Consider the following 19754-nt stretch of genomic DNA (forward strand, 5'->3'; position numbering starts at 1 on the left):
TTGGGTCATGGAGAGGTCTTGCTGTTACAGCTCTTCTGACCTGGCAAGTCAGAGGCTCCTCCAAAGCCAAGGGGTTGGGAAATAGATGCTCCACCTATGAGTGTTGGATGTTCAGAGAGGTTTGGTGTCTTAGATGTACATGCCCTGGTTCAAATAAGACTTTGCCTCATCTTATAAGTCCTGCTGATCTTCACCTCAGCTCCTGCAACCAGACCACTTGGTCTGGATGATGGATTTAGGAGACCACCTTTATGCTCTTGGTAGAGCAGAATGCAGAGTGGGACTCAGCACCCTAAGCAGATGCCACACTAAAGGAAAAAGGACCTTAAATCTGCTCACAAGCAAAGCAGCTCTTCCAAATCACCCACATGTGGTCTTTAACCACAAGATGGTTTAAAGCAGGAAGGCATGAGTTCTGCCCCAAGGACAGCATAGGACAGGGCAGTTGTTCAGGAATCATGATGGATGGCCAAGGCTGGATGAGGGATCATCATGTGAAGGTGTGTAGAGCTTGGCCCTGCTTCACATAACTGGACTGGATCCTGTGAGTCCTGTTCTTGCACCCATTTGTGGGACACTTGTTCACTACAAGCTCCTGTCCTTGATAGGGTTGAGACACCATTCCTCTAACCTGTACTTTGGTTGGCAAATTACAGATATTCTGGGGGAAGAAACAAAGATAGAATTGGACCCAGTTCTCATGCTGGGCTTCTCCTGCAGTCAGGGGTGAAAGAAACCTCCACTAAATTCCCAATCCAGAGCCTCCTTCCCAATTCACCTGTGGTTGGGGCAGGTGTCTGTCAGCCCAGGATCAAGCTTGAACCTACAGAGCTGACTCTCCACTTTGGCAAATGGGGCCATGGTTTGTGGTGGGTCACACTGTCCTTTCTAGGGACAAAAGGGCCCTTCAAGCAGAGCCAACAGCAGTGGCAGGGTCTCCTTGGGTTGCTGCAACCCATATGAACCTGGTTTAAATTTTGGTGGGACAGTCTGTCCTGAGGGTTGCTATGTGTAATGGGGCTGGTTGAAAACCCCCATCCTGGGCAGGTGTGGAGAGGTCGTCCTGTCTGCTGTGATGTGTGACAGATGTGATCATTTCTCTCACTGGAACTACTGCAAAGGATAGTTAGATAGTTAGAGATTAGGAGGAAATCCTTCACTGTGAGGGTGCTGAGACCCTGGCCCAGGTTGCCCAGGGAAGCTGTGGCTGCCCCATCCCTGGCAGTGTTGAAGGGCAGGTTGGATGGGGCTTGGAGCAACCTGGGCTGGTGGGAGGTGTCCCTGCCCATGCAGGGGGGTTGGGACTGGATGATCTTTAAGGTCCCTTCCAACCCAAACCAGCCTGTGATTCTATGATCTGCAGAGGACACAGCCTTCACTTTGGTCTCTGTCTTTACCCTCAAGCTGTGCCTGAGATGTTCATCCCTACACAGAATTCCTTGCTGCTCCCCCCGCCCTGCTCCACACACTCTGCACATGGTTTTCATGCAGCTGGAAGGCAGGAAAACCATTCCTGTGGTGAGCCAGGGACCTCACCCAGCAGCTCTTTAATGGAGCCCAGAAGTCATGGCTGAGCTTCCAACCTCTCCCCTCGCTCCTGCCCCCTTTTCCTGGGGCTCTTCCAAGCTTCCTCCTAACACACCATCTCTGCCCATCCACAGGTGTTAGGGAAAAAGTGAAAAAGACAGAAAAAAACAACCAACCAACCCACACCTTTCTGGAGCAGCCAAAAATGTGGCCGCTTGACCTTTTTTTCCCCAACGTTCCCTAATCTTTCCCATGTCCCCTGACCTTGTTCCTCTGCCCCTGCCTCCAGGAACTCCACAGATGGAGGAGCAGCCACGGGGGCAGCAGTGGGAGGAGGTGCTGGTCCCATCAACTCTGGCACAGCCTTTTTCACCAGAGGATGGATTTCCTCTGATTTTTTTTTTAATTGAAAATTTCATTTTCCTTTTTTTTTTTAAATTTGATTTGATTTTTATTTTTTTACACTCTTTTGTCCAAGTTCAGGAAGGGCTCCAAGCAAGTCCAGCCTGGCTTGGCTTCCCAGGGTTGTGCTGCAGGGCAGCCAGGGCTGGGAATGCCGGCTGGAAAGTTTATTGCTTCCTGTTATGAGAGCTTGGAGAATCCTGGTGGGTTTGCAGGAGAGACCTGGGTCGCCCTAACTCCGGGTATGACCCTACCGGGTGTGGTTGGAGGTGGCTTTTTTTTTTTCATTCCCATTTCTTCTCCAGCTACTTCAGGAAAGGGAAGCAAATAGAGAAGGGAATGATCGCTCGCTCTGCCCTCCGGCTGTTGAGGCAGATGATTTCTTTGGAGCAGGAACAGACACAGGGAAAAAAAATGCTATAAAGGGCTTTGCTGAGCGACATCCCCGGGGCTCTCCAGGAGTCCCTCCTTGTCACCTCCTGCTACCTTGGTCCGTGTTGTCTCTCCAGCCTGAAAACTTCAGCAGAAAGGTTCCTGTCAGGAAAAAAAAAAACCACAAACAAACAAAACACTCGTAGTTTTGTCAACACTGAAATGTATCTCACAAACGTGTCCATCACAGTGAGATTTTCAGCTGGGGAGGGCTGAAATAAATCACTCCTGCTCTCCAGCCTGGCTTTAAACACTTCCTCTGGGTTTTTGTACTTTGGGATTTAAAGCTGATTATTATTTAACCGTATCAGATTATTTTTTGGTCATTTTCAAAGTGAAGTTCTTTTACCTTTCTGTGGTCATCAGGCAGTGGCAGCCAAAGGAAACATTTCCCTGCTTTTCAGGAGAAATATTGTTCACTCTCCTAACAACATTGGCCTTTTGCTCCAGTCACAAACCAAAGCAAACTTCAGAGAAATTCTCTTTTCTGACCTGGCTTCTGGGCTAACAGAGGCACAACTGTGGTCCAAATTTCATGGCAATTCAGAGCCAGAGTTTATATTTTCAGAGAGCAGGAAAGAAAGCAGCCGTCACCTTGTTTTCAAACATCCTGCCACGAAGCAGCCAAAATCCCCACAGGCTTCAGAAAAATGTGTGAGACCTGATTTTCTCCGTTTGGTCCTTGGAAGAGCCAGAGACCAACCACTTTCTGATCCAGATCAGAACTTTCTTTGGGTTCATCTGACAGACAGAGCTGGATGCAGAAGAAAAATGAGCTTGATGATTAACAGATCAAGACCTCATCTCTCAGTCGTTCAAGTGACACGTTTGTGCTGGGGTTGTCATCACCACTGTCCTGAAAAGCCCATGCAGAGCTTTGTGATGAAGCAGATTTTATCAGCAAACACTGAGGCAGCTTCTTCTGACGCCTGTAAATTCATTTTTTTTAAGACAGTTGAGGATTTGGCAGAGTTCTTACAATGTGAGCCCTGATTAGTTTCAAATCTTGGAGAACTCCCAGAGCTCTGGGTGCAGGAGGGAGGTTTGCACAACTGAAATTTGTTGTGTTTTTTTTTTTCTCCTGGGTTAAGCTAGGGAGCATGGTGGGACTGGAATGGAGCCCAGGGTGGTTGTTTTGAGCAGCACTGCAGCCATTCCCACCTTCTCCCTCTGCAGCTCCTGAACAGGTCCCTGGGATGTCCACAGTTGGCCTCGATGCCATCAGCCATAGTCAGGGATGTTGGTTCAGAGAGTATGTTCATGTTGGATGTTTCCCAGAGAGGTTGTGGAGTCTCTTTCTCTGGAGACGTTTAAAACCCATCTGGACATGTTCCTGTGTGACCTACTGTAGGTGATCTTGCTCTAGCAGGGGGGGTTGGGCTAGATGATCTCCAGAGGTTCCTTCTAACCCTGACCACTCTCTGATTCTGTGTTACTGAGTGAACGAGCTCTTCCTGTGGCTGGGAACAGGGGCTGTCCCAAGGCATGGTCCCTCCACCCGTAAACTCAAGTCCTACCCCAGTATATTGCTTCTGCCCTTGCTGGAAGGGACTGACCTGTCCCAAAACACCTTAATAGAAGAGACGTGGCTCTCTGCCCCAGAAGAAGTCCCCAACCCAGCCAGCACCTCACTGAGGCAATGACACAACTTGGGTCCTTGGGTTGCTGAAGGCTCTGGAGAATCCAGGCACGAAGCAGGAGCTTGGGTGGGTGCTGATGGCCTCTTTCCCACCAGGAAGTGGAAGGCACCCGTGAAGATGCCCCAGTGAGATATTTGGACCCTCTGCAGCACTCGGTGTTCCTGGTCCTGTCAACCAGGCACATGCCTGGGGCTGAGCCACTAGAAATGCCAAAGTTGTGATGCTGACTTGAACCAGACATGTAAAAAATGAGCACGAGCCCCCTCCCAAACCCATCCATCTGCCCACAGCCCGTGTGCTCAAGGACTAAAAGCTCTGCAAACAGTGAAGACAATGGCAGGATGAGGTGGGGTGGGAGGAAAGGAGGACACATAGAGGAAGGGGGTTGCCACTCCCTGAAGCACATCTTGACATCTGGGGGGAAAAGCCTCAGTCTAAAGGCCTTTCCAGCACTGGGCTGGAATCACAGAATCCCAGAATGGTTTGGGTTGGAAGGGACCTTAAAGATCATCTAGATCCAACCCCCCTGCATGGGCAGGGACACCTCCCAGCAGCCCAGACTGCTCCAAGCCCCATCCAACCTGCCCTTCAACACTGCCAGGGATGGGGCAGCCACAGCTTCCCTGGGCAAATTATTTTGCTCCTCAGTTATGAAATTCTTCATTCCCCTCATCTGAATTCAGTGATTTCCAGTAAGGTAAAAACTTGACATTCTTAATTTGCGTCAGTTTTCTGACATTTGTCTCAACACAGAGATGTTGCTTCCTGGGTCTTGTTTCAAAAAGCAAGTTTGTCATTTGAACAAAGATGAGTTTCTTCATTCCATTTAGTTTTAGGACTGATCAGACTGGATCCTTGTGGCTGCTGCTCACCACTGGCACAGCAGGAAGGTGTTATGCCATGTTTCCTTGTCATTGGTGACAGCACTTTTTTTATTTCACTAGGACATCTAAGAGAGTATGGATAGATCCCTGCTTTGAAACACGAGTGGTGCCTGGGTGAGGGGTGACTTGCAGAGGTGACTCCCAGCAACAGCCAGAATCACAGGATCACAGGACAGCAGGTTGGAAGGGACCTCAAGGATTATCTGGTCCAATTTCCTTGGCAATAGCACTGTCTAGGCAAGGTGGCCCAGCACCCTGTCCAGTTGAATCTTTAAAGCTCTCCAGTGCTGGGGAAGATCATGCAAGGCTTCATCACATCCATTCCCCCTCCATGCCCACCCTCTCCTTTATTTCCTTTCCTCAGTGCCCAGCATTACATCGAGGACATGGGATGCTGCAGGAGTGAAAAGGTGCCTGTCACTGGTTTAGCCTGTACATTCATTTATGGCTAGACAAGGTGATTGCTCCCAGTGTCCTCCTTTGGAGGCAGCAAACACAAACTACTTCTGTGTGTGTGTGTTCTGCTGTCATTCCCTCTTGCGACCCACGCAGCAAAGGTTTTGGCCTTCACACAACTTGTTTGGGAGGTGAACACTCAGCTAAAGCATGGAGGGGAAAATGCACGGGTCTGGCTCTGCCCCCAACCCTCTACCTCCTTCCCCAGGTGATGGGTTGGCCTATGGGCCATGGTTTGGTGGTGGGAACCGCTCAGTCCCTTCCAGTGTGATGGCTGGACCTGCTGGGCAGGAGGCTGGAGCAGGAGCAGATGTTGCTTGGCTCACCTGAAGCACAGATGTCCCGAGAAAGCTTCCACCAGAGGAGATTGCTGTGTGTATAAATAACCCACATGGTTGGGAAGCAAAGGGCCTGGAGAGGCTGTGTGACCCACGGGACAGGGACCGTGCTGAGCTGCCTTTTATCTCTAAGTTGCTGCCCAGAGTCCTGCAGAGCCTGGAAGTTGTTCTCAGCTGGTTATTTTTAAATAACTAATCATACTTCTCTGCAGCTTCATCCTGCACTGGCTGGAGTGGGTGGAGGTTTTGCCACAGGTCTTTGATGGGGATGAGATCTTGGTGGCCATCCCTCAGGTCTGATGGATCTCCTAGGACTTGTCTCTTTAGAAGTAGGAGGTCTGATGTGCTGGGAGCTGCAGGGTCTTCACTTGGGGGGATGCAGCCAAGGACCACACAGTGGCCCCTATGGAGGTGACCATGAGATGACCCAATGCACTGTCTCCAGACATGAAGAACCAGGTGGGCGAGGAGGTCACTGTCCCAGCATGCTGGAGGCCAAACCCAGCCCCAGGAACATAGAGGGGTAATGCAGCTTCAGCTCACTCCACGTTTTCTCCCCTCAGAGAGGTTCTGATGGGAGATCTCCAGGGAGGCTGGGGTGTTGCTGGAGCAGATCTCCAGCCCTGATGCCCTCATCTGAAACCATCTCCCTGTCTCCCCATCTGCACGTTTTGTTGCTGTGTTATGTCCTCACATTGAAGCATGCAGCCAGGGTCATGACAATTTAATTTCTTCAGAGCCTTATTCTCCCCTCCAAATATGTCCCAAACCCTGGTTGCCCTCGTGTGACATAATCCCCCAAGGGTATGTCCATCCCTACACCCAATTTAGGGGATTATAAGGCTTTTCCCACCTGCCTATCCCAGCTACTGGTGAGCAGCGAGTTAACTTATCACTGTGTATGAGTAGTTAGTTTATAACTTAAAACCTTCAGGAAAGTCACTTCAAAGTGTCCAGAAAGGTGATAAACCCTGGAGACCCCATGACCTCTAATGGGTTGTGTCACACAGCCAAGCTCTTTCAGCAGGAGGGAGGAAGGTCTGACAGCAGAGTGAAGATCCTGCTTTGTCAGGACGAGGGATGAAAGTTCCCAGAAAAGCCACCTGGTTTCAAATATCCCCCTTGATCAAAACCTACATCATCTTCTCGTGCTTTCTCCCTTCAGAGGGTCTGATCCTTCTCGTGACTTCTTGGCTTCTGCTGTCCCTTCCTTCCTTCTCCTCCCCGCTGACTCCTGAGGATACTTTCTGCCTTGACTCTCCATGTCCATCTCAGCAGATACCTTCAGCCCTGTTCCCACTGGGCTGGCAATGCTGACACTTCCCACAGATCAAGCAGGGCTGAGGGCTGATCCTTGGACCATCAGGATGGAAGTTTTCTTCTCCACTTGCCTTCAGCTTTGTGTACATTCCCAGACTTCTCTCTCTTCTGCAAAGAAGAAGCCAAGAAGTCTCTGTGTGTGCTCAAAGCCCCTTTCCCATCCTCCAGCTGCTCCCATCCCACCAGCTTGCTGAGAGGTGCAGAGTCTCTTTCAGAGGAAGCCCTGCCAGGGGGTGCAGCAGAACAGAACCTTCAGAGCCATTCTTCTCACTCCCTGAGCTTTGCCTCTTTTTTTTAATTATTATTATTATTATTTTTCCTCCCCCAGCAGCCAAGGAGCTTTGACCAAGCTGTGTTTTTCATATGTTCCCTATTAGCCGAGCCCTCTGCCTGGCAGACCCGCTCCCAGTGCCACTGGCTGATGCTGTTAATTTAACTTCCAACCGGCTCAAAGAGCTCGGCAGCAGAATTCCAGGCAGCGTTCCCTAAAACCAGACCCGGCGGCTTGTTTGGATTTAAAACCCATGCCTCTTTCTTCCCCGGTGTATAAATATATACATATAGATAGACCTACAAAGAGAGCACATCCCTCCTTCTCCCGGGGCTTGGCGAGGGAAAGAGGGGCCAGGAGCGGCGGTGGGACCTTGAGCTGGGGCAGGACCTGGCGATGGGTCCCTGCAGAGGCGGGGTTTGACAGCACCTTAAATACTTCCCTGGAGCTCTCCGGTTTCCAACCGCCGGGGCACGGCTGGACCCGGGCGGTGGGAGTTGATCCAGGGCACAGGAATGCCGGGGGAGGAGGGAAAGCCGCCGCCACAAGCACCATGTCTCTGTAAGTAGATTTTTTCCCCCAAATTGTTTCCCCCCCCCGCCTCCCCGGGCAGTTTAAGCAGCGGCGTGGGAGCCGTGCAGAAAGGCAGGGCATCCAGCTAGCCCAGATATCTTTTTTTTCCCATTTATTTTCCCCCCTTTTTTTTTTTTCTATTTGTTTTCTTCCTTCTGCTCGTTTCAGACTCAGGTTTGAGAGTCGCACAGTTTGTGCCCGTGATTGCACAGAGGGGGCAGCGGGTTTTTTGGGGAGGAAGCAGGATGAGAGCGTGGAGCCAACAGCTCGTTCCTGTCCCTGGCTACGCAGGGCTTGGACCCTCTTTAAAAAGTGCTGCTGGTGGGTTGAGGGGTCCAGCTCCCCCTTTGTAGCTGTTTCAGAGCTCAGGCTGTACCCCGGGTGGGCTCTGTATGCTGTGTCCCAGCTATTCCAGAGAAAACATGTGAAGATAAATGACTGTGAATGAATGGATTTCAAAGGCAGAGGGATGGTGGGTCCTCTCGTGTGATCCCTCTGGCAGGTCATTGAGAACCCCCTCATCTAACCCACCTACCTGCTGTAAGATCCACACAGGTTTTCTGTTCTGCAGGGAGTGGGGCTGTTTATCTTTTCCTTTGCATGGAGGAATGAGAGCTGAAGCACAAAGACAGTGCAAAAAAAAACCCACCCATTTTTTTGGTGTTTTGATAGAGGAGATGAGGCACAGTCTTTTCCCAGTACCATCCTATCCATCAGCAAAAGCCATGTGAGCAAATCCTTCCTTGGATGCTCGTTTGCCTTACAACTGATTCCAAAATACAACGGTGTGCTAACCCCTCCCAAGCAATGAGAGGCCCCTGAAATCTCTGGGTCGTGTCTTTCTAGCCAGTGAGTCACAAAAAACCACTGGAAGTTTAACTGAACTGATTGTAGGAGGGTTTTTTAACTCATTTCCTTCAGCTCCTGCTTTCAAATACGGTGCCAGGAGGGTGGGTGGACACGCAGGAGTGGAACACCAAGGTGTGATCGTTTGCAGAGGCAACAGCAGGATCCCAGGGGAGCAGAAACAGCTCCAGACTGTTTCCTGCAGATGTTCCTGCAGATCCAGATGTGCAGGGAGGTCTGAGCCACGGAGTCAGTGGCTGCACCACCAGCTGGGGCTGGTGGCTGGTAACTGGAGGTGGTTTTCTCAAAGCACCAACCCACTGCTTTGGTTGTTTTGCAATTTCTTCCCTTCCCCCTGAGTCAGGAGGTTTGTGAGTGTTTTGAAGAAACATGACTGGGTGCTCCTGCCTAAAATGCGTTTCCCAGAGGACACAGTGGGTGCTTTGCTAACCATCCTGACTAATATCAGATCAAAACTTGAATATTTACTCCAAAAGCCGTGGCTACCTTGGTCAGACCCTCCCTGACCCAGCAGAACTGCTGCTGGGAGGTGACTCTGAGCTTTGGGACCTGTGTCCTTGAGTAACACTTGCAAAATGGTAAATTATCCCCTGTCTAGACCTCATCAACCCTCCAGGTGAGCACTGAAATGATAAGTGAACTGCTCTACAGGACGTTTGAAGCCCACATTTGAGAAGAATCCAGGGCTTGCAGCTAATTGTGGGTGCAGATGGGAGCCAGGAGGTGGCTGAATGCCCACGTTGGGCAGCCAGGCTGGGGCTGATGTGTGCTTGATCCAAGCCCCAGCCCTGCCTCAGCCAGACCCAGAGGATGCTCCGGAGACAGATGCAGCATGTCCCACAGCAGGACATCACTGCACCCAGCAGGGTTTTCCCTTCCCAGCCCTCTGTCAGCTGGAGCTTGGCTGAATGCCTGGACTCAGCCTGCAAATCATTTAATGCCCCATTTTGCCCACATCTGAGCAGGGGCACAGATCAGACGAAGGGTTGAAGACACTTCATAGCGTACCCACTGAGTCTAAAGAAGCAGAAAGGCACTTGGAGAGGATGCTTTCCCATCTCATTCCTGAACAAATCCAGTTTCCTCAATAAACACAGAATAGGTGGTGATCCCTTACCAGGTTGTTCTGCAGTGATATGAATTGTCCAATCTGCAGCAGCATTTCTATACAGGCCATGGGGTCCAAGGCATCACTTTTGGGGCAGGAGTTTTGGGATTACAGGAAAGCTGGGGAGGGACTATTTACAAGGGCCTGTAGTGACAGGACGAGGGGCAATGGCCTTAAACTAGAGCAGGGGAGGTTTAGATTAGACATTAGGAAGAAGTTTTTTACAATGAGGTGGTGAAGCACTGGAACAGGTTGCCCAGAGAGGTGGTGGAGGCCTCATCCCTGGAGACATTCAAGGTCAGGCTTGAGGAGGCTCTGAGCAACCTGATCTAGTCAAAAAGGTCCCTGAGCTCTGCAGGAGGGGGATGGCCTGGATGATCTTTAAAGGTCCCTTCCAACCCCACACATTCTATGATTCTGTGATTCTATGATTCAGGTCCTAGCAGCTTTGAGGGCTGCTGTTCATCACCAAGTAAGCTGAGGGCAAAGAGGAGGCCCTCCCCAACTCTTTTTCTGGTTTATTACCCAGCCTGGAGTGAGCTGTTTCTCTGCTCCCTGCCTCAGTTTCTCCAGCTGGGGGACAAGAACAACACCATCTGCAGAGTGCTCCCGGCGTGTGAAGACTTGGGGCTTCGGGTTCACAGAGGATTTGTTTGATCTAGAAATAGCAGGGTTAGAAAATTCCATCTGCCAGCTCTCGAGAGCCCTCGACAGTGGAAGAATTTCACTGCATCTCGAGCCTTGGGCTGCGCTGCTGCCTCCTGGGGCAGTGAGAAGGCCAGGGCTGAGCAAAGCAGCCCTGTTTGTTTGGCTCCAGTCCTAGGAAGCGGCGTGAGCAAGAATCACATTCCAGAAAGGCTTGACGTGGAGAACAGAACAAGGCAGGTTTCCCTTCTTGCTGCTGCCCGTGGCCTGATGCTGGTGGCTGCTCCCACCCTGCACCTGGGATGGGAGGTGGGCTCCAAGCCCAGCTCCTGCCATGGAAACCCTAAGGCCTCATTTTGTGTCTCCTTGTAAAAGTGGTGCAAAGCCAGGTTAGGACCAGGCTCATGGCATCGTTTTCCCTCTTGGATCTTTACCTCCAGCCAGCATGGAGGGGTAGTTTTGGTGTCTGTACTCTATCAGTGTATGGACAACAGCTCCTTTCTCTTCCTCTGCTTGATCGTTGAGGACCACAAGGGAGCAGCCTGTGCCAGGGCAGCTTCTACTGAGCCACAACACACCTCTGCTATCTACTAATCTACACTAACTCACTTGTGTCCATGCTTCTGTGCTTGGCTCCTTCCTCTGCCACCAACACATCCACTCTTCCTTCTGGGTGCAGTGGCAGGTGTCAGTTCATGGGTGGCACTGGGCTTGCAGACACCGAGATTGCTGCCTGCCATCAGGTGTCTGCATGCAAGCAAGGTCAGTGAACTCCATGATGAGTTGAAGGATGATTCAGAAGAAGGATGCTGAGGAGCAGAAAGGATGAGATCATCCTCTGCTGCCCTGGGATGAGAGCCCCACCATCCCCCACCACCATGCCCTTTGGGTCTGGGTGCTTTCCCAACTGCTCTCACCCCCAGGTATCTCTCAGGGCTTCTGCCAGTCAAGCAGAAAAATTGTTGCCTGCCTTCAGAGATGCCTGGGGTCACCCAGGGAGCTGGGGCTGAGGCCCCAGTACAAGTTAAGCTGAACACAAAATGGTTATTACAAGCTCTTCCTTCCCAGCTGTCCAGGTCTTCTAATAAATGCATGGTTTGTTCCAAAAAGTTTGTCAAGGTTTATTTTTAAAGCAGCCTGCATTTGATTAAACATTTGTTTTGGTTTGTTTTTGTTTTTTTTTCAAGAGGAACTTAAAAGGGCCATCGGCCTGTAAACATAAATATTCCCATTCTTTTGCTGATTCTTTGCATTTTTCTGGGTTTCCCAATGAGAGAAGTTTCAGCAGTGCAAGTCTGGGGTGTGGGCAGCATCCTCTGCTCCTGCTTGCAGCTCAGGAGCTTGGGCCCATGGTGTGCAAGCAAGAGCTTCTCACAAGTGAAGCACCTTTTTGTGCCTCGGTGGTTTCCACGGTGTCTTGTGTCCACTTTGACAGTCACTCAAACCCTTCTTAGAGCTGAGCAAGCTCTTAAAATAGGCCAAAAAGCAGGAAATGGTGAATCTAGTAGGTAGTGTGGCTTGTTGTCTTGTTAACCTGTGTTTATCTAGTACCTCCAGGAAGGAAAAAGGGAAGACAGTTTCAAACTGGAAGAGGGAAGATTTAGATGAGGTATTAGGAAGAAATTCTGGGCTGTGAGGGTGGTGAGACCCTGGCCCAGGTTGCCCAGGGAAGCTGTGGCTGCCCCATCCCTGGCAGTGTTGAAGGGCAGGTTGGATGGGGCTTGGAGCAGCCTGGGCTGCTGGGAGGTGTCCCTGCCCATGCAGGGGGTAGTGGAGCTGGGTGATTTTTAAGGTCCCTTCCAACCCAAACCAGTCTGTGATTCGATGATTCTATGATCCCTGCCTCCAGTGGTGCAGAACGTCCCCACAGCAGCCACGACTCACCCCCCGGTGCTGAGTTCACGTGGTCAGCCCCATCTCATGGTCCCTCAGCGGGCTCTGGGCACACGGGCTGCAGCAGCGAAGGGTTTGTCTTTGAGACACAACGACTTTGTCCCAGCTGTGCCGACGCCACACGCCCTGTTTCTTGCCCGCAGCCCCAGATGTCAACTCACCGCTTCCTTTGCTTCCTCTGGCAGGTTATAACTGAGTAGCCCTTATGACCAACATGAGCTGGAGCTTCCTAACCCGCCTGCTAGAAGAGATCCACAACCACTCCACCTTCGTGGGGAAGGTCTGGCTCACCGTGCTGATCGTCTTCCGCATCGTCCTGACGGCGGTGGGGGGGGAGTCCATCTACTCGGACGAGCAGAGCAAGTTCACCTGTAACACCAAGCAGCCCGGCTGCGACAACGTCTGCTACGACGCCTTCGCGCCCCTGTCCCACGTCAGGTTCTGGGTCTTCCAGATCATCATGATCTCCACCCCTTCCGTCATGTACCTGGGCTATGCCATCCACAGGATCGCCCGGTCGGCGGAGGAGGAGAAGAAGTTCAAGGGGTTCAAGAAGAAGAAGAAGCAGTTTGCCTTGAACTGGCAGGCGGTGCGCAACGTGGAGGACCCGATGGAGGCTGACGAGGAGGACCCCATGATCTCTGATGATGCAGCTGAAAGTGAGAAAGCCAAAGCCCAGCCCAAAAGCAAAGAGCCACAAAAGCACGACGGGAGGAGGCGCATCCAGCAGGAAGGACTGATGAAAATCTATGTCTTCCAGCTGCTTACCAGGGCTTCCTTTGAAGTTTTCTTTTTGATAGGGCAGTATCTGCTCTACGGTTTCGAGGTAGAAGCCTTTTACGTCTGCAACAGAGTCCCTTGCCCTCACACCGTGGACTGCTTTGTGTCCCGGCCGACTGAGAAGACCATCTTCCTGCTGGTGATGTACGTGGTGAGCTGCCTGTGCTTGTTGCTGAACATGTGTGAGATGTTTCACCTGGGGTTCGGGACCATCCGGGACGCCATTCGCAACCGGAAAATCAACAGCTTCAGGCAGCCTCCCTACAACTATGCCTACCCAAAGAACATCTCCTGCCCTCCCGAGTACAACCTGGTAGTGAAATCAGAAAAATCCACCAAGATCCCCAACAGCCTGATGGCTCACGAGCAGAACTTGGCTAACGTGGCTCAGGAGCAGCAGTGCACCAGCCCGGATGAGAACCTCCCGGCAGACTTGTCCACCCTCCACAAACACTTGCGAGTGGCCCAGGAGCAGCTGGACATAGCCTTCCAGAGCTACAGCAGCACCCAGGCCAACACACAGCCTTCTCGAACCAGCAGTCCTGCCTCGGGTGGCACGGTGGTAGAGCAGAACAGGGCCAACACAGCCCAGGAGAAACAAGGTGCTAAACCCAAGGCCTGCTTGGAGAAAGGGAGCTCGAGCAGTAAAGATGGAAAGACCTCTGTGTGGATATAGGTTTGTCTAAAAGGAGAGGGGGCAGCGTCAAGGGGGAGAGGGGGGGTTGTTTTCCTTTGTTTCTGTTTTTTTTGGTATTGTCTTGTGTTCCTTTCATGGGGCACAGGCACCATTTTTATATGGAAGTCAAGAGAGAAAAGGAGCTTCAGACCAATTTAGTGCTGTCTTCCAGTATGTTTAAAAAAGACATTTCTTTCCTGTTTCCAATATGTTCTCCCATTGGGAACCTCCAGTGGTCAAGAGCAAACCCTGTGCATCTCCCACCCCTTCAGACACTGGAGTCCCCAACAGAGACTGGACAATGTGTTGTGATGGGAAGTGGAGATGCTGGAAGCTCAGGAGAGACATCAGGCCAACAGCAAGCAGCTCCCTCCCTGTAGGTCAGGCAGTGTTTAATTACTAAATACCCTTAATCAAAATTAATTTCTGATCTCTTGATTAAGAAAACAAATGACATATTGCATGAACCTCCATGACACGCTTACAGCTGATGTCCTGCCTGGATGGTTAGATGCTCCCATTGGAAACGAAGGCATCATTGGATGCTAGAAGGCATGAGCTGCCACCTACACCAGGTCAAGGGGCAGAAACAAAGTGACTGTCTTAGCTGGGGAGACATAAAAGCTCAGCACAGCACTGAGGGGTTTTGTCTTTTATTCCTCTGCATCGAAACAAAAAGCAAAGAGGATCAAACCCCACGGCTGCAGGAGTGAGCAGTGACATGGAGCAGTGACATGGAGCAGTGATGCTGAGCAGTGACATGGAGCCACACCTGGGCTTGCTGCAGATGGGATAGGAACGGGTGCAGTCCTGGAGTTCTGAACAAACTGCTGCTTCACATCATCCCCAAGTGCCTTCACGCAACCAGGAAAACAAAATCTGAAAGGGTTTAGGTTTCTTAATTTGCTGAGCATTGGTCGAGGTTGGAAGATCAGTGCTGGCAAATTTGTTTTGCTGTTTAATCAAGCCCTTATAAAATAGTGGCAGACACAGATCTATGCATCGTGTGTGTGTGTGTGACATTATATATACAGACACATACAAATATGTGTGTAAATACAGAGAGAGAGAGAAATGTAATTTCAACCCTCTGGTAATTTTCCAGCCTTCCACCTCCCCTGGGAAAAGCTGGCTGGTCCAGGACTATGGCTGATCTCATCCTGGAGCAGTCTTTGGGCTTCCAGCCTCTCTCCACTTGCTTGGAGGGCTTAGAAGACCTGGCTCCAGTGGGGACAGGACCAGGACAGTGGCAGGAAGTTTTTCTCTACTTTGTAGGGAGTTTTTTGAGCTTGCCGTGGTTTTAGGGTGGTTTTCATGCAGCTACAGGAATCTGGGGACATGTTAAAACCAAGCTGCTGAGCTCCAAGGCTCCTGCTAGTGCTAAGGGTGTGCTTTGTCAGGGTGGTTTCATCCCGTGTCTCTTGCACATCTCTTTCTCTTGTGGCTCCTGTCACACAAAATAGAAATAAAACCTGGGAGCACAAGAAGCATCTCCTGGTGAATGGGGGAGGCTGAAACTTGTCGCTGCCCCATTCTGCTGCCTCTCAGAGCAGGACTCATCCCTGAGATGTTCCCGGGATGCCTGTGGCTTGGCAGATGCTCTCACAACCTCCCAAGAGTCCAATGGTTGATTCACCACCATGGAGAGCCCAATTAGGCAGAGCCTTCAAGATCAAACCTAACACAAAAGAAGTAAATCCTCAGCAAACACAGCACCATCCCTGTGCTGAGCTGTCCCCTCAGGGCCATTCCAGCCACCCAAAGTCACATGCAGGTCCCTGTGCCAGTATTTTTCATCCACTGGATCTATGTGATTTCTTGCTGGGCATGTCCTTGAGTTGAGCCCCTGAAAGGCTGAGAGTGCCTGTTCCCCGGGTGGCCAGGCCCTTTGGCCAGTCTTGGGAACAGGCAGAGGATCTGGGTATGGCCTTCAGCTCCAGGGAACCTCAGTTGAGCTGTGCCATTACAGAACAGTGCTGTCAGCAAAAAAGTAGGTTTGAAAAGAAAGCAAAGAAGCATCCTATGAGGTATCCAGCTGCAAATATCCAGTGTGGCTTTGTTTAAGTCTGGGGAAGAGTTTCAGGCTTGTTTGTGGTCCTGCTGAAGGCACTGGTAAAGTGCCTGGAGAGCTGCCTCCTCTGGCTGCTAGAGATCTTCCTCTGGAAAAAGGACAACTTGCATCCAGGAGGAGGAGCAGTGCATCCCCCCAGCAGCAGTGGTCAGTAGCAGCACACATTTGTTGTGTGGAGGGTTGGTGAATTTTGCACTAAATGTTCTGAAAGTTCACGCCGTGCTGGTGGGGACACAAACATATCCAACCATGCTCTTGGTCCTTGTCCCACGTGTGGGAATGTGCTCTCCTCCTGGGCTGGAGCTGCACCAGGCAGTGCAGGAAAGGCTGGTTGCTGCTGCTGGTGGTGCTGTCATGGAGAGAAATGCACACAGGTCCCCAGCCCAGGGCTGCTGGGGGGAGAGCAGAGGAGCTGCTGGGTGGGTGATGACAGCTGCCCAGGGTACAAGCTTGTCCTGCACGTGGGTGTGAGTTCTCATCTATCACCCAGCCCTGTGTCCTGAGGGAAACTCTGTTTAAAGCCTTGATCCCAAGGGAAAGATGGAAGCTGTGAGGACAGCGATGGTTGGATGCTGCCTGAGTTTTTCTGATGCCTTTGAGATGAGCAGCAGTGTCACTGCCCCAGATACACTTGTCCTTCTCACTCAATGCTGGAAGGCACTGTGCTGGGCAGGAGTCTGGAGCTGGGATTCCTCCTGCCCATCCCAGCCACACCTCCCTCAGCCCCACACATGGCTTGAGCATTTCCAGATGGCTCAGATCAGCTCCTGCTGACCTGCAGATTCACCAGCCACCACCAAGCACAGGAACAGACCTGTGCCTCCCTTGCCCTTGCTAGGGAACCATCCTAGCAAACCCCTTCCCCGTGGGGAAAGCACGGGGCAGATTTTAAGCCAAAAACCCCAGAACCTGATCACAGGGACCTGATTGACCCATTAAACCCATTTAATACATCAGGGGTGTATCCCCTTCCCCAACAATAACTGGTCAGTGCCCAAAGGGAGGAGATCCCAGGGCTCCATGGCTGCAGGTTCAGAGATGCTTAGAGCAACAAGGCTGGAGAGGATCATGGATCTTCTCACCAACTTGCCACCACCAAATGTTTCTTGAATGGCCAACACAAACCTCCCTCACTTTAACCCCTGGCATCTCCTCTCCTCAGCAAACATGGAGAACTTCTCATGCCTTTAAGGTCTGCAGAAGCTTTGGGGTGTTTGAAGACTGTTCTCATCTCCCTCAAGTCTGCTCTAAGTTAAACAATTCCTGTCTCCCTCACCTGTCTCCAAGGGATACTTTTCCAGCACAGTTTTCCTTGGTGTCTTTGAGCCACCACCAGCTAGTCCATGTCTTCCCAGCACTGTAGCAGCACTGGCCCTTGGGCCAGCTTGCCACTCTGCTCCTCTTCACGTCCCCATCTGCCACACTGGTCCTTCCTGCAACCTCACCTTCCGCAGGCATGGGGATTGCTCTTCTCTGAATTTGTGTGCTTGCCTGGCCAGGACCTTCCTGCCCTCCTCCAGACTCCCCTTTTCTTATTTTCACACCTCAGGCACAGGGCACCAAGGGAGCTTTCAATGATCAGTTGGTCCTGCAGCAGATTGGCAGCCGCCTCCCGGCTGGTGTCACCGTCACATTTAACACTCACACGCTGTTTTCCACAGTGAGAGTCAATACTTGCAATATTGACAAGTTCCAGAGCCAGGACAGACTCTTGGGCAATCAATACAACCTCCTTGTTGGGCAGAGAGACAGAGTAACCTCTCCCTCAGCCATCCTTCCAGCCAGCCCTGATCATCTGTGGGGCCTGAAACACTTCCTTGCATAAAATGCTTTGTGACTGGGAGCTGATCTTGTTTTCTCAGGTTTTCCAAGCATTTTGACAGGGACAGAAGAACAAGGGCACATTCCTGGCAGGACTGGCCCAGTGCTGTGAGCTGCCTGGGAGAGATGCAGTTGCCTGCAAGGTCCCAGCCAGCCTGGAAGACACTGTTGACTCCTCTGACCCTGGGGAGGAGGCACCCCAGTTCTTCCAGATCCCATCTGAGCCACACACAGGAGCCAGCATGAGTCAGACAGCCCTAGAAATACAAAGGGTTATTATTACACACAATGAGTTGCTCATTTCCCCCTTTCCCCCTCCACTCCTTGGCCTCTAAAGCCTTCAGGATGTTGTGTCTTTCCATCGAGTCACTGCCCCAGAGCATCAGTGTCTCTGCAGGAACGACTCCCTTCAGGGCAGGAGCAAAAATACCCCCTTTATCATGGCAGTTTGGGGAAGGAAAGGAGGCAAAAGAAGAACAACCATAAGCAAAATCCCCATCACAACCACTACAAGCCAGAGGGGTGGCTCAAAGAATTTCAGCTGGACAGGCAGTGTCAGCCACGGGAGGAATGCCACTAGTTTAATTAATGCTTTGCTGTGGTTTTCCTACAGGTTAATAGTTTTCTTCACACACAGGACAGGTTTAGCTTTGTAGCTGAACTAATACTAAATGATGACTCTCTTGCTAAACTTGGTCAGATAAAGTGCCCAGACTTTTATTTCTATTCTTACCATTCAGGGCCAGGAATGTCCCACATAAAAGCCAGATTACCTTGTTGCTTGCATTGCATTCCACTGGGAAATACTTGAACTTTACTCAAGGCCATAACCAGTCTGTGCTGTTAGGAAGTTTCTGGGATCATTATTTTTTCTGTTGTTGTTCTTTTTTTTGTTCTTTTTTTTTTTTTTTTATGTACTAACTGTCTTTGTACTAGAAATTGTTTGAGGTTGAATCTGTAAGTATTTTTTCAGTGTAAATGTTCCATCTGGACTGTAGTTAGAATACTGAACACTGGTCAAAAGAGGAAGATACATCAGTCCAACTCTTCAACTGGTTATTCCACATCCTTTACTAATAAAATGGAATAAAACTTACATTTTGTTACCAGATGTAAAGCGTGTGATGCTTCCATGAGAAGGGCACTGAGTGTTGAGGAGAAGAAATTCTTCTCCATCTATTATTTGCCTGTTTTAGCCATGTAAGAGCTCTGTTTTCCCAGATATGGCTATAAATCACTGCAAAATATTTTTGCCTTAAGAAGCAGTTGACCTTCTAGTTGTTTGGGATGTGTTGTCTCTCTGATGAATCACTGCCTACAGTTCCTTCAGGCCTGGAGCTGAAACTGCTTAGGAAAGCCTGGCCTCTCAAAAGCAAGAAAATTCTGCAGAATCTGGGAGAAACTGATGGGTCAGGCTGAGCAAATGATGGGAAAGCACTTGTGAGGAAGCCTGTCTTGCCAAAACACCTCCCTCTTTGCTCCTCCCAGTAAACGACAGGCACATCCACTCACAACCCCTGCCCATAGAGTCTTCAGGAAACAAATCCTGCACAGAAATGTCCTTTTTCTCTGTTGCTCTGGCAGATGTGGTGTCTTTGCAATTTCTTCAGCATGAGCAGGACCAGCTGCTACCAAGAGACAGAGAAGCCCACAAGGAAGGTCAAAAGTCAGAAGCACTTTATCCTCATAGGTCATATCCTCTGCAGAGCTTCAGAAAACAACCCAAAGAAAGAAAACCTTTATTAAATAACGATTTTCATTGTCCTTTAATTGGTCCTTTAAACCAGTAAGGTCCAAGGAATGAGGTGAACTTATCTTTGCTGTTGGCTGCTGGGTTGGTACCAGGCTTGACTTGGATGCAGATGTCCCCATGGGTGGCTGAGCTTGCTGGTGGTGGTTCTAGCCACAGTCATGCAGGAACAAACCCTGCTGTGAGTCTTCCTCACTATCAGCCTTCCTCCCTCCCTGCCAGGCTCACTCGAGGTCTCCAACCCACAGGCAACCATGCACTGCCCTGCTGGCTCAGGTGACTGTCACCAGTTGGGATTAA

The 19754-nt window shown here is 50.7% G+C and overlaps 1 protein-coding gene across 4 annotated transcripts in view; it reads left to right on the forward strand.

The window, feature by feature from the left end:
- The window catches only part of GJC2 (gap junction protein gamma 2), a 41228-nt gene extending 22413 nt beyond the window's left edge, over positions 1-18815 (forward strand). For 3 of the 4 annotated variants that reach the window (XM_051612347.1, XM_051612349.1, XM_051612348.1), the window contains one exon: positions 12542-18815. In XM_051612347.1, the coding sequence (XP_051468307.1) occupies positions 12562-13812 (1251 nt within the window). In that variant the 5' untranslated portion in view covers positions 12542-12561 and the 3' untranslated portion in view covers positions 13813-18815. Of the gene's footprint in view, positions 1-7756; positions 7832-12541 lie in introns of those variants that run through there. The other variant, XM_051612350.1, reaches the window with a different exon arrangement.
- The last annotated feature ends 939 nt before the right edge of the window (positions 18816-19754 follow it).

This window comes from Apus apus, chromosome 2 (assembly GCF_020740795.1).
Source record: "Apus apus isolate bApuApu2 chromosome 2, bApuApu2.pri.cur, whole genome shotgun sequence".
Classification (NCBI taxonomy): Eukaryota; Metazoa; Chordata; class Aves; order Apodiformes; family Apodidae; genus Apus; species Apus apus.